Below are 14,675 nucleotides of genomic sequence, written 5' to 3'. Positions count from 1 at the left end.
ATGCAGACAATGTGGTGTCTAAATCTGCCACAGAAATCTTTGCCTACAGCCAAATGGGTAATTTAGTTTTGGGGTTTTTTTGTACAAACGTTTAAGGCTTGCAGTAAGATTCACAAGCGATTAATAATGCAACAGAAGTGAAATTTATTACAGGGGTGAGTAAAAACAGATAAAAATCTGCGCTAAAAGCTAATGAAAAACTGCACAGTTTACCATTTTGCCCTCAAACTTTTAGCTTTCATTGATAATTAATTTGAAATAACACACTCAACTTCCAAGCACTGAACTGTGATTAACATTTTAGAACATGAGGATGAAAAAAATAATCCTACTTTACCTGGTGTAGCATAATGCTGATCTCTCGAAAAATCGATGCCTGCACCAATCAGTGTCATGATCTTCTCGATCTGAGGACAGGAACAAATGAGAGAGAGATTAGAGCCTGGAAGAGCCGTCAGAGTTCAGCCTCCACCTTTCACCAGCGAAAATACAGAGAAACGCCCCCATGCCGTAAGAAATAAACAACCAAAACATGACAGTGACCCTGCAAAAAGAGGATTTTCAGTCAGTCAGTCGCTGTGGTTTTATGAAGACATTTTGAAGGGCATCTGGAGCGACTGCAAAATGGTTGACTGCCTTTGTATCTTATTTATGGTCACATTAATACAGTCATTGCCGCTGTCTCATATTGGAGAAGTTACTGGTGCTTGGCCGCAGGTAGCGGCATCACATCTGCTGCCTGCAGCCAAAACAGCAACGCTTTACTGATGTCCGAGTCTCACAACCTGACAGAAACGATCACAAGACAAGAAAAGTGTAACGATGGCAATCAAGTTGACAGAGGAAGCGTGCAAGAAAGTGACACGGACACAATCTTAGGTGATTCATGCTTTTTCTGTATTTATAAAGCTCTTAGAAAAAATGTTAATTTTCCTGTGTCATGTTTGGTGTGCTAATTGAAACAATAATTTCAAGGCAACTGAGCCTCTTTAGAAGAAGCACAGGAGGAGTTAAATGCACAGAGAGACTGAGAAGAAAGAGAACTAGCTACAGCTTAAAAGATGCCCAGAGACCCAAGTTTTCTTGCAAAAATATCATGCAGCACAACAGAGTGCATGTGAACACTGTGTTGCCATTGAAATCCATGTGTCATACATATGCACAAATCTGGACTTATACAAACAGAATACTGTGGTTATTTCCCTCAAATGCATTCATAAAGGCACTGAAGCAGCACTGGGCAATGGAGCTGCAATATTACACCTGTCACAGCACAGAAACACAGTTCCCCCTTTCAACCGGCCCAGAGCTGAATATGCGCAGCTACTGGGGGTGGAATAAATGAAAAGGAAGAGAATGATGGTGGTGTTGTCACACCTGTCATGTTCTGTCACTCCAGCTCTTTTTGCTGCATAAATTGGAGCAAATAGGTGTCTTTATTCCGCCTCCTTGGAAATATTTCATTTGCCCTGGCTCAAGAGCACAAGTCCTGGCTGCTGCTCAAAAAGCCCCCAGACAGGTTTTATGTCCCCATTTGTATAATTATATAAAGCAATAAAGTGTCATCAGGAGACAAAAGTCTACGTTTGTCCATCATTGATCAGTGCGAGGATGTTTAGTAGTGAAATGATACGTAATTATTAATGAAATGTCTGTCAAAGGAACAGAGAAAAAGGAGAAACTAACTTTGAAATATGATTCATCTATTTAATTATGCTGCTGTCACAGTGGATATCTACCCGTAAATTGAAGCTTCTGAACTCTCATAGAAAAAGAAATGAATAATCACAGAGATTATGTCATTCCAAAAGGATTCATGAAGCCTGAAAGGATCCCATCTACCTCTACAAAGAATGCCCCAGAAGAGGACAGAGCCAAACCCCAAAAAGACTAGGAGGTATTCATATGAAGATGGGCATCTTACGCTGTCAGAGGAATTAGATCTTCGTTGTTTTGTGGAGGGTGAAGTCCGCTGTGTCTGCTGAGAGAGAATTCAGGGTATTTGTTTTGCCTTCTGTATCTACGCTGCGCCAGCTATCCTCAGGCAGAACTATTCTAATCATCCCATTTAATACAGGTGGTTTTGTAAACAATAAACTGAATGCATAAGCAATATGTTTGCAATGAGTAAAGCATCGAAGAATCAGTGGGGTGGAAGAGAATGAGGAATTTTAGAAAACAACACCAGGGAGCCCTGACATAAAAATACTTTTTACCCTCTTTTTCACAAGCTTTTCATGCTATCCTCAACAATAAATTTGCGATCAACCTTCATGTTCACCATTATTCCTCAATACCTCAGAGGACAACACATTTCTGGGAAGGAGAGATAAGAAAAAGGAGACGCGATTCAAAGGGCAGTGGGAGGATCACATTATTTGCATTATCAATCTGCCCCATGTGGCTTCTCCATATTGTTGATTAGAATCCTGCATATTGACCAGATGGTAGATCAGTCACACAAGCTCAACAAATAACCTGCATCTATCATCGCACACATGTTCAATATGTCTGTCATTAAAGCTGAAATGTTGACGGGGAACTGAACCTTTCCCAGTTGAGCACCCAGATGATTCAGCAAAAATAGGTGGCTACTGTTTGCACGAGAACATCTGTGCATGCATCAGGAGCTTTAAACCAGATTTAACCAAACAGAAGATATTTCCCAGGAGTCGCTTAACAAAAACAACAGCTCAACAAGCTTTCCCTGTTCTGTTTTTACAGATAATCACACAAATAGTAAGATGTTTTGTGCCTGAGTCAGTCAGTCAGAGACTGTATGGAAAAATAAAGCGGCATGGGCCTGTACATTTACCCTGGCATGAGACTGTTATCAATCTTCTCATCAAAATCTCATAAAATATTTAACTACACTATTTAAATGCTAAATGTCTCAGCATTGTGAGAACATAAGCTCTCTTGAGTTACTGCATCAGGGTAGGTGATGTAGCAGAGATGTCAAAGATAAAACAAAGCTAACCAGCTGCATCTTCTTTGAATTTTCTAAGTGTGTTCAGCATGACATGGCCATCTTTACTCTCTGTTTTCAGTTCAAATCTTCAAGGTGTCACGTTTATGTTGCTCTCATAATAACCAAAATTACTAGTCCTGAGCAGGACAAAACCAGTTAAAAAGCTGCTGAGGAACACAAACATTAATCATGGGTCCAGTTTGTAAAATCACACACAAACGAAACAGCTACAGCTACTGAATTAATGAGGACAAGGGATGGCTCTTGTCTCATAAAGTGGCCAAAGTCTGCACTGGAGGGAGGATAAAGCAGTGCCAATGGCATCACTCCTCAGCAATGAGCAAAAAGGGGACAATATGGTACCGTGATCTCGTTTTGACACACAATTCAACTGCTAAGTTTATTTCCTCCCCGGAGAAAAGACATATAAGTGTAGTGGTTGTAATATTTTGTCCCCTGATTACAACATGTGCAACAGCCTCAGGATGCTTTTTTGAATATCTCAAACTGCAGTGGAGAAGAGAAAAGAAGTGAGAACGACTGGTTGCATTTGAAACACGCTCACACTGCAGCTACGGTCAGCTTTTTTCTTTTTAAGAAAATGCAACTCTGCATATGGAGAACAACAAACACAGCTGCATTCCATTTCAGTGTATGGGCTCCACTTGTCCAGCATAATGGTAAAGGGAATACTAGCAGCTCCAATGAGATTTAGGAGCAGCTACTGTGAAAGGCAGGTGTGATATAGTGTTAGAGCTGGGTAAATATATCCTTATCAGGGGATAAGGCCCAGTGATTTCCTCAAGGTAAACCACAAACACAACAAGAAAATGCTTCTGAATTTCATGGTGGAGGACTAAGACGCTCAGTGCCGTGAGAATTAATAGAGGAGAGAAAGTGGAATGTGTTTTTGTACTGCAGGATCCAATCAATACAGAGACCTGAAATAGAGAGGCGACCATTGTTAGAGGGGCTCACTATGAGCAAGTACACACAATGAGGGGGGTCAGAAGTCACCAGGGAGGTGGAGGTCAACAGCTGAAGAGCTAGCAGTGATGAGAGATGGTCAGAGTGAGATTAAAGACACATGAACCCATTTATCATGCTTCTCACAGCAGGCCCGCTGCTCCAGGGTGGCTGAGCAGAATAACTTGACAGCTATTTTACTGGGACTTGAAAACACAAACTGTTTTTTTCATGAACAGCCTCGAACAATACGCAACTAAAGCTAAAAGAAGGGGTGGCGGGAGAGCTAAAGGACGCCTGGCACAGTGTGTTCAGGGTGAAACAAAAGGCTGACGCAGAGACTGTGCCCAGGCCTCAAATTGGTAAGCTGGCACCAAAACAAGGGCTGGATGAAAACTATGGACTAGTGAATGGCATCAAGGAGAACACAAACACACCACCGTCTGTAGGAGGTGCCAACACCTCAATGCCATAGTGGGACAAAGCACTGTCAGCAGTCCCATCAACATCCTCCTGAAATAGCCCAATGTCATGCCTGTGTTTTCGGGAACACTGTCCTTTCCACACAACTCACAAACCCTCGTGAACTCAGTCCAAAAGGATATATATATATATATATACCTGCATATATTTGATATCTCATCCAGTAAGTTGAAAGTTTTATACAACATTGAGCAGAAAGGACATCCATTCTCTCATGTGACTAGAGTAGCACTAAGTATGTCTCAGCACCATGTCTCAACCCCCTGTGGCTCTCCAGTGTTCTCCCCCTGGTGGGGATTAGAGAATAGATTTCTCCTGCTGGCTGCACCGGAGCTCTGACACACACCCACAGTTTGGTTTGATCTCAGCAGGTCAAACACATAAGACGACTTCTTAACAAACAGCAGGGCCGAACGCTACACCAAATCAATACAAGACAGCAAAAAGAACAAAGACATGACGCTTAAGTTTAAAACACCACAGAGGATCAACTTTTCAATGCATATACTCAACAACAACAGGACAATATAAATGAGATGCTCACGTTTCTACCTATTGTTCTGCTTAGCAAATAAAGCATCTAGCTTCAATCAGTGCATATGAATGAAAGAGGCTTTACAAGAAACATAATACCCACAGAAATGCTAGAAAGCATTAATTAGTTTCTCATTCAATTCATTCACTGCAGGTAGACAAGATTAATGAGCCTCTGGCAGAGCTGCTGCCTGTAAGAGAATCAATACTCACAAAAGCTGGTTTCATAGTGGCTATTGGATCTGTGGAGTACGAATCGAAAATGAAGTTAAAAAGTGAAGTGGGGAAGTGGATAGCGGCCCTCGCCTTCTGTCTCTGTCTAGAGCTCTCTGTCTGCTTTTCTCTCCTCCCATCTGTGGAGCTCAGAGTGCTGGACCACACAATGTGCCCCCTGGATTGTCATCTTCAGTCTGATTGCAAGGACCAAGACCAACCCGCATTAGCATGCGCTTTACACACCAGCACACACCCGCACAAAACACACATGCACGCACACTCAGAGCTCCTTAAATGGAGTGATGCATAGGCCAAGACCTCATGCAAGTCAAATCTCCTTGTCTTGAAACCAGAAGCAGTGCATTCAAGGGTGTGTAGCTGAAAAGGAGGGGGAGAAGGAGGAAGACAGATATAGAAAGGAAAGGGAAGAGGGTGTGAGAACTGGAATATTTAGCAAACCAGATTAAAAAGAGAAAAAGATGCTTTTAGAAGGGGCGTGTGCGTGCACTGGGGGGTGGGTTTAGTAATGTCCTGGGACCTCTCAGCCAAATGCCATCACACAGCTCTGCAGAGTGTCCAAGAGCAACCAGTTGTGAACGGCAAGGTGGCTGTTACATCAACCCAGGAAGAGCAACCAAACACTCTAGATGGAGCGATACGGGCTGAAGAGAAGGCAGACAGAGAAGGAATGGAGAAGGGAGTTTTCCATTTTCACAGGACACTCCCAACATCATTAGAGAGAGTGCAGGCAAAGCTACACCCAATCAAACTTTAACTACTTCCCCCGTACACTCGTCATTTGCTATGCACTTTACATCAAGGGTGTGAATATTTCCATTTCAAGCAAATACAGGCTTATTCCCTGAAATGAAAAGGGAAAGAAAGATTTGGGGCTCTTGCGTTTCTCTTTGAGCACAGAACTCTGGGGCATCTGAATTACTATTCATGTGAGAGGAAATCGGCTTCTGGGTTCATTAACATTAAGTAAGACTCCAAAATTGGACAAATGAAACAGCTTTTCAAAAGCAGTATCTGCTGCAAGAATCTTACCAGTCAGACAAGGCTTCTAATAAACACTAATTACTATTGACTGAATCAAAAATACTGAATCTCATTTGGCATGTTGTAAAAAAAATACTAAATAATGGTCTCATTGCCATTAGAAAGGGCAGAGTTAACCAATGCAAACTGCTTCTTCAAAGCAATCCTTTCCAAGGCAGTAGGCTTAAATTTTGTACATTGGAGCTTAGGGCTTGTACATTTCGAATTCACTGCAGCTGCCATGCGTGAATGTGAGATCTATTTGTCTAGCTGACAGGCTGCTTCACATCCAAATGCAGTCTATACACCCCGACAGGGAGCATGACAAGGAACCTGCACATACATGAGATCCATCAGACAGGATGCATGGTTACCAGCCTCCTCTGGGGTACAGACACATTTTTTTCCCTGCAGTAGCACTGACAGGCAGAGCAAAATCAGACATTTTCAAGGTCAGCTGCATAGTTATTATAATCCCAATACAGTCTTATTGTGTAGCTGACTGACTGGCGAGTAAATAAAATGCACTCCCGTGGGATGAATGAATAATTAAATATGAACTGTGTTGCTTCTTGCCAGCAGCCTACTTAAAGATTTCAAAGAACACTTTAGGCGTTCATATGAACTTAAAGCAGGGCAGTTCCCTCAGTAGCATACACTTGTATGATGAAGACAGCAAATGAGGCCATTGCCTGAAGGGCATCTCCTTTTCACTGATAAGATCTCTTTTTTCAGTCAGAAACAACTAATACAGCCTGTTTTTGCGCCACATGGGAGAACATGCCGGTGTAGGAGGACAGCGATACCTTCTGCTTTGGCTCCTCAACAGCCTTGTTTCTTTTACACCCGGATCACTTCTCATGCTCAGTCTATTTACTTCATCTGTGCAAAAGCACCAGGGAGAAGACAAGACAGAGGAGCTCCAGGATTATTATGGCTGCTGGGGGTATTTGGGGAGAGCAGCGATCTCCAGTAACCAAGTAATGTCATGCCTGCCTTAATCCTGTCATGCTCTCAGAGGCCACATCCCTCAGGTATAGTCTGAGGAGGTGAGGTGTTCATTAAACTGGATAATTAGACTGTACAGCATCCTGCCGGCAGTCAGAGACTCTACAGGAGGAATTAAGCACTTAACACATTCCTCTTTTTGACCTTATTATTGGACCACAGTGTTCTGCAAAGGGAGGACAATGTGTCAGGAGTTGTGAAAAATGAATAATAAACAATATTAAAACTAGTCAACACTTCTGGCTGGTGTACAATTTGATTGGAATTTGTCAGAATTTGTGATTGATCTAGATAGATTAATTAAAAATTGTGATTTTTGCTTACTGCAGATATATCAGTATTGTGTATATGTCGCCAAATCAGATACTAAAATGACAATTAAAAAATGTCATATTAAGTTAAGGTAATTCGCAGACAGGGTCTAGATTGCATGTATGTCCTTATCATTATGCAAGGGATCTGTATTGAGGTTGTTCATGTAACATGCATACGAAAAAAACAACAAAAATATCTCTTGTTGGCCAATATTTTTATCATAATTTAAAAACATACATAATCCTTAAGATTTCACTTCAGTGCCTGGCGTGGTAACAGCATGTTTGGTGTAAATAAACATGCTTGTTAAGCTTCTACTTGTCAGAAATACAGCAGTCAACTGTGTCTGTTTACAGCGCCACCAAAAAAAGACGGTATGATGGAATGCATAGGCAGGTTGACTCCAGGTGGAAATAGCAAACCACACCACTAACAAATAAAGCTACTGTAAAGACAGATAATCACTGCATTTAAATATGAATAACTATGACAGAAAAAATTCCAACTGGAAAATTGCATAAAAAAAAAATCTGGTTTGATTTCATTTCAAGGTTTTAAACTTTCAAATATCAGTATCAGCATGTAGAATTGGCTGAGCTATAATATGTCCTATAACATTTGTTGACTGAATGATTGATAAATAAATCAATAATTAAAACTACATTTGCCTGAATACAATATGTGTTACAGCCTAAGCAGCGGTTGAAACCGTTCCCTACCGTCAAATTCAGCGCTGTCATGACTACAGAGCAGCTCCTACTGGCTAAATTGCAAACTTTGAGAGCAAAAGGTAAGCTGACAGAACAAACATGGTCTTGTATACTTTAATGGAGGTGAATCTAAAATCACAGCATTCACTCACTGCATACAGAGAAGTACTGAAGGTCAGATTTTGTTAGCGACTTTAGTCAAATTTTATCTTCAATTTTCAGCGAGTGTCTCCTTGGCAGACATTCATAAAACTATAAACTAAAGTGATGTTTGCAAATGCTGAAGTGGATCAAGGAAAAAAAATCTTTGTGGTGCTCACATTACACAAAGTCCTAAAGACAAGGTTACACTGACTGTATACATCAACAAATAAGCCTTGCAGCCAAGGTGCTGCGATGTGCCATCAGGCTAGAAAAGTGTTTTGAACACTGACTAGTTTCTGTAAAAGGCTTTACACTGGACGCCCTCCATCTGAAAGCATCTAAAGATGGAAGTGTTGACGGGAGTATTTCCAGACGGGGCAAACATTAGGTCAGTTGCTGTCATGCATAAATGCACCTCAAAGACTACAGCCTCCCCTCTGTGGGCTCGTGTTTGACTGTTATCAACACTGAGCAGTGAACTGCAGCAACATCACAGCTGTCACACTTTCACAGCCGTGATGAGACAATGAGCTCATTAGAGAAGCAGTCACATAATAATGTCTACAGAGGAGGCCATAAAAAGTGCATGGCAATGCAAAACACTGCAATGATGATGCATTATTCAGATTTACTCGTGTTGCGCAGTTCCAAACACAGTTCAAATTGGGACAAAAACAGAGTCTTAAAAGCCTGAGAACCACAGCACATCACAGTCTAATTGCTGTATCAGTGGTAATAATCAACAACATATCAAACTCTGACTACCTGCATATAAACCACGGCCCAAAGTAGTCAAGATATCAACCTTAAAGCTCCTTCTGTCTAAGCTTACTGTGGGGTTTTTTTCTGATAAGGTGATGTAAAGGAACACTAGGCAGCAATATGATCTCCTTACTGTGGGAAGAGAAAGCATTAGTGCTATCTGAGCCCATGATTCGCTCAGGATGGTCAGGCATCAAAAATACAACATGCAAGTCATCTCTGGTGGACCAGGCTGCAGTATGAGTGCAGCAGTCTAACAGGGATGCATGTTAGAAGAGAACAATACAAGGGAAATTTACTGGGACATGAGTGGACAGCTTATGTTAAAACTGATCTGAGAAACTAAGAGGATATCTTTAATTCTGCAACAATAAGACGATTACAATAGGAAAACGGTGAACGAGGATAAAGAGGTAACTCTAATCTTAGTTTATTAAAGTTGAAAATATGTTTAAAGAGATGATATTTTTTACTTGTGTATCTCAAGCAGCTCAATCTAATAAACTTTTAAAAGTGTTTTTTGTTTTCAGAAAAACTTTTTTTGGGAAATATCCTATATTTGTTTAGTGGCATGTTTTCTGCGTTGTGTTTTTGTGACAGGTTGCCCGTCTCTACAGAGACTCAGGTTGGAGCCTAAAGCCTTTGGAAGTGGAGGAGGCAAAAGCTGAAGAAAGACAGATCTGCAGCTTCCAAGTTTCTCTCTGAATCTCAAGTTCCAAATCTCTGTCTCTTGTCTTATTCTCTCAGCTTCTCAGTCATTTTATCCCCATCTTCTTGTCTTCTCTAATCTCCCCTCACCGCAGCTCTACTGAGCTCTTTATCTACATCCCAGACAAAGCATTAAAGTGCTGAATGGAGGGGAGGGGATATATTTAGATTTGAATATCCACTGTGATATCAAATGCAAGACAGGATTGAAAACATAAAAATATACAGTATTTGTCCCATAAAAAAATTCAATTCAGAATTATAATAATTTTTTTTTGCTGCCTGTGTTATAAGAAATTAAATGCACTTATCTAAATGCTTGTGCACATTTGCATGCAAAAGCACATTTTCCATCAGTCACTGCATTTGCTGAAGGTTTGTGTTTGAGACAAGTTAGAGCTCAAATTGCACAGTGTCCCCCTCAGGACAACAGGTGGGCTTTGAGTTGACAGAACAAGAACAGTCTCTTTGTTGAAATTCACCACAGTCAACAGAGCTGTTTGCAGTTGATACTGAGGTTTTCATTCAAACAGTGTTGGGGAAAAATGTCTGCTGCAGCACAAACACCAGCTGACTCAAGGCCAAACAAGTGCAGCTTTGTGAACAGAACAGGACATTGCGCATAAGAAGAATCCTCGACAATATGTTCATGCAACTAGCACATACTTGAACTAAATCTGCTGAAATAAGAGATTTAATATTTGTGCTTGGATACAAACTGTGTCCATGAATTTGGGTAATATTATATAATTCAAACACACGATGCATGTGTTCCACAGAATTGCTTCCTATGCTTTTCATAACAAATTATTCAGTTTGTTTCTGCAAGGTTTTTGCATATGTTTAGTAACTCTATCTTAGGATTACAGAAGTTTTATCTTATTCTTTTTTATACTTTAACATTACGGAAAAAACTGCTAGATTTTAACATGTTAAACAACTTTAAATCCTTTCACATAAGTCAATATTGCATCTAGTCTACAGTATTGCTTTGCACATACAAAGACTAAAGCACCAAATGACACACACACTCAGTATTTCAAGTGTCAAACAGCGTGAGAGCAAACACTTACCTCGTCCCATTCTGAGGTGAAAGAGGGTGATTTCTCAAGCCTCTTCTTGCCAGTGCTACAGTTAGAAACAGACTCGCTACGGTTTCCCAGTCCTCCTTCCTCCTCACTAGGAGGCGACACGAGCAAGTCCGAGTCAGATTTGGAGAGGCTGCGAGCCAGTTTCAGGTCTCCAGGAGGGCGCATCCTGACGGAAGATACCGCGCCAGCCCCTGAGTCCCGGGGTTCTTTGTTCACAGTTGCATAAATTGCTTTTGGATCACAGTCTGTCAGGATGGCGGCCATACTGGGACGGTTAGGCGGGGGTGCAGCTGCTGTCACTTTCTCTTTTACTTTGGCAGCTTTTCGCGTTTCTGGATGGCCTTGGTTGGGTGGCAGATCACCTGGAAGCCTGAAGGGCTCCTCGCGGCAGTCGAAGACGGGAGAAGATCCGTGCAGGAGGCCAGTGAACTGCTCCGGGACACCTGCTCCCTGATCCTGGCTGGGCTGGGAGTTATCTAGACAAAAAGTGGAAAGGAAAGTCAGTGAAGAAAGAAACTAGCTTTTGAGTGCTGGAAAGTGGACTTCCAACTGAAGGGCAGATCCTCAGAGCAGGGCTAATAAGAAACCACCCACACAAGCCCTGAAACAGATCTGTAATTGTTTCCTACCAGGAGTGACGGAGAGAAAAAGAGGGAGAGAGAAGAGAAGGAGTAAGCAGAAGGCGTATGTTGGCTTGAGAAATGACTGAATTCCAAACCCAGCTTGCAACCGTCTGGCGACTAACTGCTGGTGCCTGACTGGATGTATTTTGTAACAGGGAGGTGAAGCAAGTCATCCTTGTGAGTAGCTTCATATCACAGGCCCATTTGTCTGATACGTCTGTTTTCCCAAAATGACACAACACTAAGAATTCCCCCTGGTTACTGACTTTCATACAAACATGCACAGGTTAAAAGCAAAAAGCACAACAACCATACCAAAATATACAAAAGAAATTGAATAAAAGAACTCACTAAGAGGAGTGAAACTTACATCGGCTGACTTCTCCAACAACAACTCCTTAATGAGACTGAATGGCAAGTGCAATTAAAAACAATCAGATTTTCCTCCTCCCTCTCCTCAAGGAATTACTGCCACCTAAGCCTCTTTTCCGCAATCAAGCCAGACACAGCTTGGTAGTGCCTGTGGTCATCTATGCCTTAGCTTCAGAAGAAGATATACTAGCGTGAGCCCAAACCTGTCGTCGTTCTCCGTCGCTCTGCACTGATGCGTGCTGTTGTCTGCCGTGTGACCAGCAACCCTCTGTGTTTTCTGCCTTCTAATTCTAGACCCTAATGGTGGCTCAGGAATGGAAATTTGAATCACCCTATCCTCCAGCAGGCAGACTCCTGATAATTAGTCCTGTGACACATGGCGTAGGAGTGTGTACGTGGGGTGTATGTATGTGTGTGGACAGTCTGTGCCAGGGTGACAGGGTCAGGGGTGTTTGGTGACAGGGAATCTGGGGCTGTGACACCACAGGAAAGTAGTGACCTGTTGCAGCACTTTGTTTGTCCTTGACAAAATAGCTTTATGGTAAACATGTAGCTGGCTCTCTACAAGGGGGAAAACATCAAAAAGCAGGCTGAGAAAGAGCTCTATCTACAAAGAGCTCACCAAACTACCTCATTACCGTGTCAGGGGCCATTTGCAGTTAGCATGTCTGCCAAAGCAAGCCCTGATCTCCCCTTTTTACAAGTTGTTAAACACTTGGACACGTAGAAAAAAATAGTGTGCGTGGGAGTATTTACGTGCGTTGTAAGGGGCGAGTGAGTGTACTGAACACATATGTCAGGATCAGAGCCAAACACCCACCCTCTCCTTGGCAGCTCGGGAGTGTGAACGCCCTATGAGCACATCAGTGTAGTTCCAACAGTCTCACATGGTGTTAACCCTTGCAGAGACCACTGTTCATACAGTTCTACAGTGGAGAATGTGCACAGAAACAAGCTGATGTTATTGCAATTAATACAGATGGGTGAGATCACTTGAGAGGTGGGAGATGTGTTTGAATTGGCAACGACAGCTCCATATCTCACTAATGATGTCATGTTTGGTTTGCAGACAGTGTAGAACCAGTGCTGGCTGTCAGTCCACCGTCTACAAGTCCAAAGTCAATTCATGTTCTATGTGTGGAAAAATCTACTGTTTTTACTGTAGAGTCAAATACATTTTTAACTCTGTACACACAGCAAAACATCAATAAGGAACTAAAGGTCATCTTTTTGATATGTGGAAATTAAAACTAAGGCACGTAAACACACACTTCTATTGACAGTGCCATACAACTGAAAACAACCACGTCTGTCCTGAAAGTGAATACGCTATTATATTAGACACCTTACACATGCAAATAATAGGACATACTATTACAGGAAATCATGCACAAAGATTGTGCTAGTTGAGCCAGAGCATTAGGTTAAAGGAATAGCTATAAGTATTTGGTACATTTTGTGCTCAAGTAGTATATATGGAAGTTATTATGGGCAGTGTTTTGTGCCAAGCAGGTGCTTTCTGTCTTAAGCTCCATCTGTTGTAGTTCATCTGCACTTCATAACAGCAAATTAAACCAGTGCACATTTCTGCAGCAACTATTCAGCAGTAAAGTACTAAAACTGTACAAGCCACAGATCCATAGAACAAACTGTACCAAATGAGCAGCAAGTATACAACAAAGTTTGTTTCTTCACCACTGCTACTCATAACTGTGTGCTAATGAAGCCTGGTGTTTTTATTATTACCTGTGGAGAACCGTGGGATGTTACTACTAGCGGTATATATATTTCAGAAATCCTATAAAACACCACATAGCAGTGTGAATCTGTTGGGAAACACTGCATTCCTGCTGAGAACAGCAATGTGTTTGTGACAGACAATAAACACAACAATATCGCTGACTGTGCATATACCCTCCACCTGCCCTGATTGTGCTGAGGTTTGGTCCCTGACTGTCCACACGGGGGGAAGAAATCGGACCACAGACCAGCTAAGGCACAAAGGAAATCACATCCACATGAGCAGAACCAAACACTTAAGCTCAGCCAGCAGCCTGGGTTTATGTAAGACACAACAATCAGAAATATAGATTTACCCTCCTGCAAACAAAAACCAAAAGTAGAGGAAAAAAAATCACAGAAGGGGTGATTTACATAGAAACCACACTTTGTGGTTTTTAAAATATGGAAAGAGGAATTAAACTCAAACGTCAACAGAGATGATAAGGAAGGAATCAGGAAACATGTACAATAAAGGGCCACAGAAACACTAAATGTACAAAAAATAATCCTGAAAGTGTATCCACCTAATTTTTTGTCAGCAAGAATAAGAAACAAACTCACATGCTCAGCGAAGACATTTTTGATTTGTCTAACTGCATTAAGATCAAAGAGTTCCCATCACTGATGGGTATTTTATAGTTAGACAGATTACACTGAAGCTGATCAGTAGTTTGTTTGTAGCAAAACTGCAGAAAAATCTTTTGCACAAAATAATTTAGCAATCCTTGCAAAACTATAAAAAAAAATCGGTCAGTTACTCCTGTAAAGGAACCACAGCTATCAATTCAACAAGCTTCTTCCTGCAGTCCATTTTGCAAACATGCTCCAAAAACATTTATTCAGTGACGATATCTGTATGTGTGTCAGCAAAACCCCAGAAGCTATGCTCCTCATCTCTGCTCCATGCTTGACTGGATGACGTGGCATATCCAGCTTTAAGTGGGAATGT

The 14,675-nt window shown here is 41.6% G+C and overlaps 1 protein-coding gene across 12 annotated transcripts in view; it reads right to left on the bottom strand.

Moving 5' to 3' along the window:
* Nucleotides 1–14,675, bottom strand: part of LOC111572089 (ankyrin repeat and SAM domain-containing protein 1A) — a 66,950-nt gene that overhangs the window by 22,822 nt on the left and 29,453 nt on the right. For 8 of the 12 annotated variants that reach the window (XM_055012717.1, XM_055012711.1, XM_055012713.1 and 5 more), the window contains 3 exons: nucleotides 10,932–11,425; nucleotides 1,925–1,981; nucleotides 338–407 (listed from right to left, as the gene is read on the bottom strand). In XM_055012717.1, coding sequence (XP_054868692.1) covers nucleotides 338–407; nucleotides 1,925–1,981; nucleotides 10,932–11,425 — 621 coding nt within the window. Of the gene's footprint in view, nucleotides 1–337; nucleotides 408–1,924; nucleotides 1,982–10,931; nucleotides 11,426–11,942; nucleotides 12,094–12,147; nucleotides 12,266–14,675 lie in introns of those variants that run through there. The other 4 variants (XM_055012714.1, XM_055012716.1, XM_055012721.1 and 1 more) reach the window with 3 other exon arrangements.

This window comes from Amphiprion ocellaris, chromosome 8 (genome assembly GCF_022539595.1).
Source record: "Amphiprion ocellaris isolate individual 3 ecotype Okinawa chromosome 8, ASM2253959v1, whole genome shotgun sequence".
In the NCBI taxonomy this organism is placed as follows: Eukaryota; Metazoa; Chordata; class Actinopteri; family Pomacentridae; genus Amphiprion; species Amphiprion ocellaris.
The sequence above is the reverse complement of the archived record's forward strand: the minus strand, read 5'-3'. Positions and strand labels throughout refer to the sequence as shown.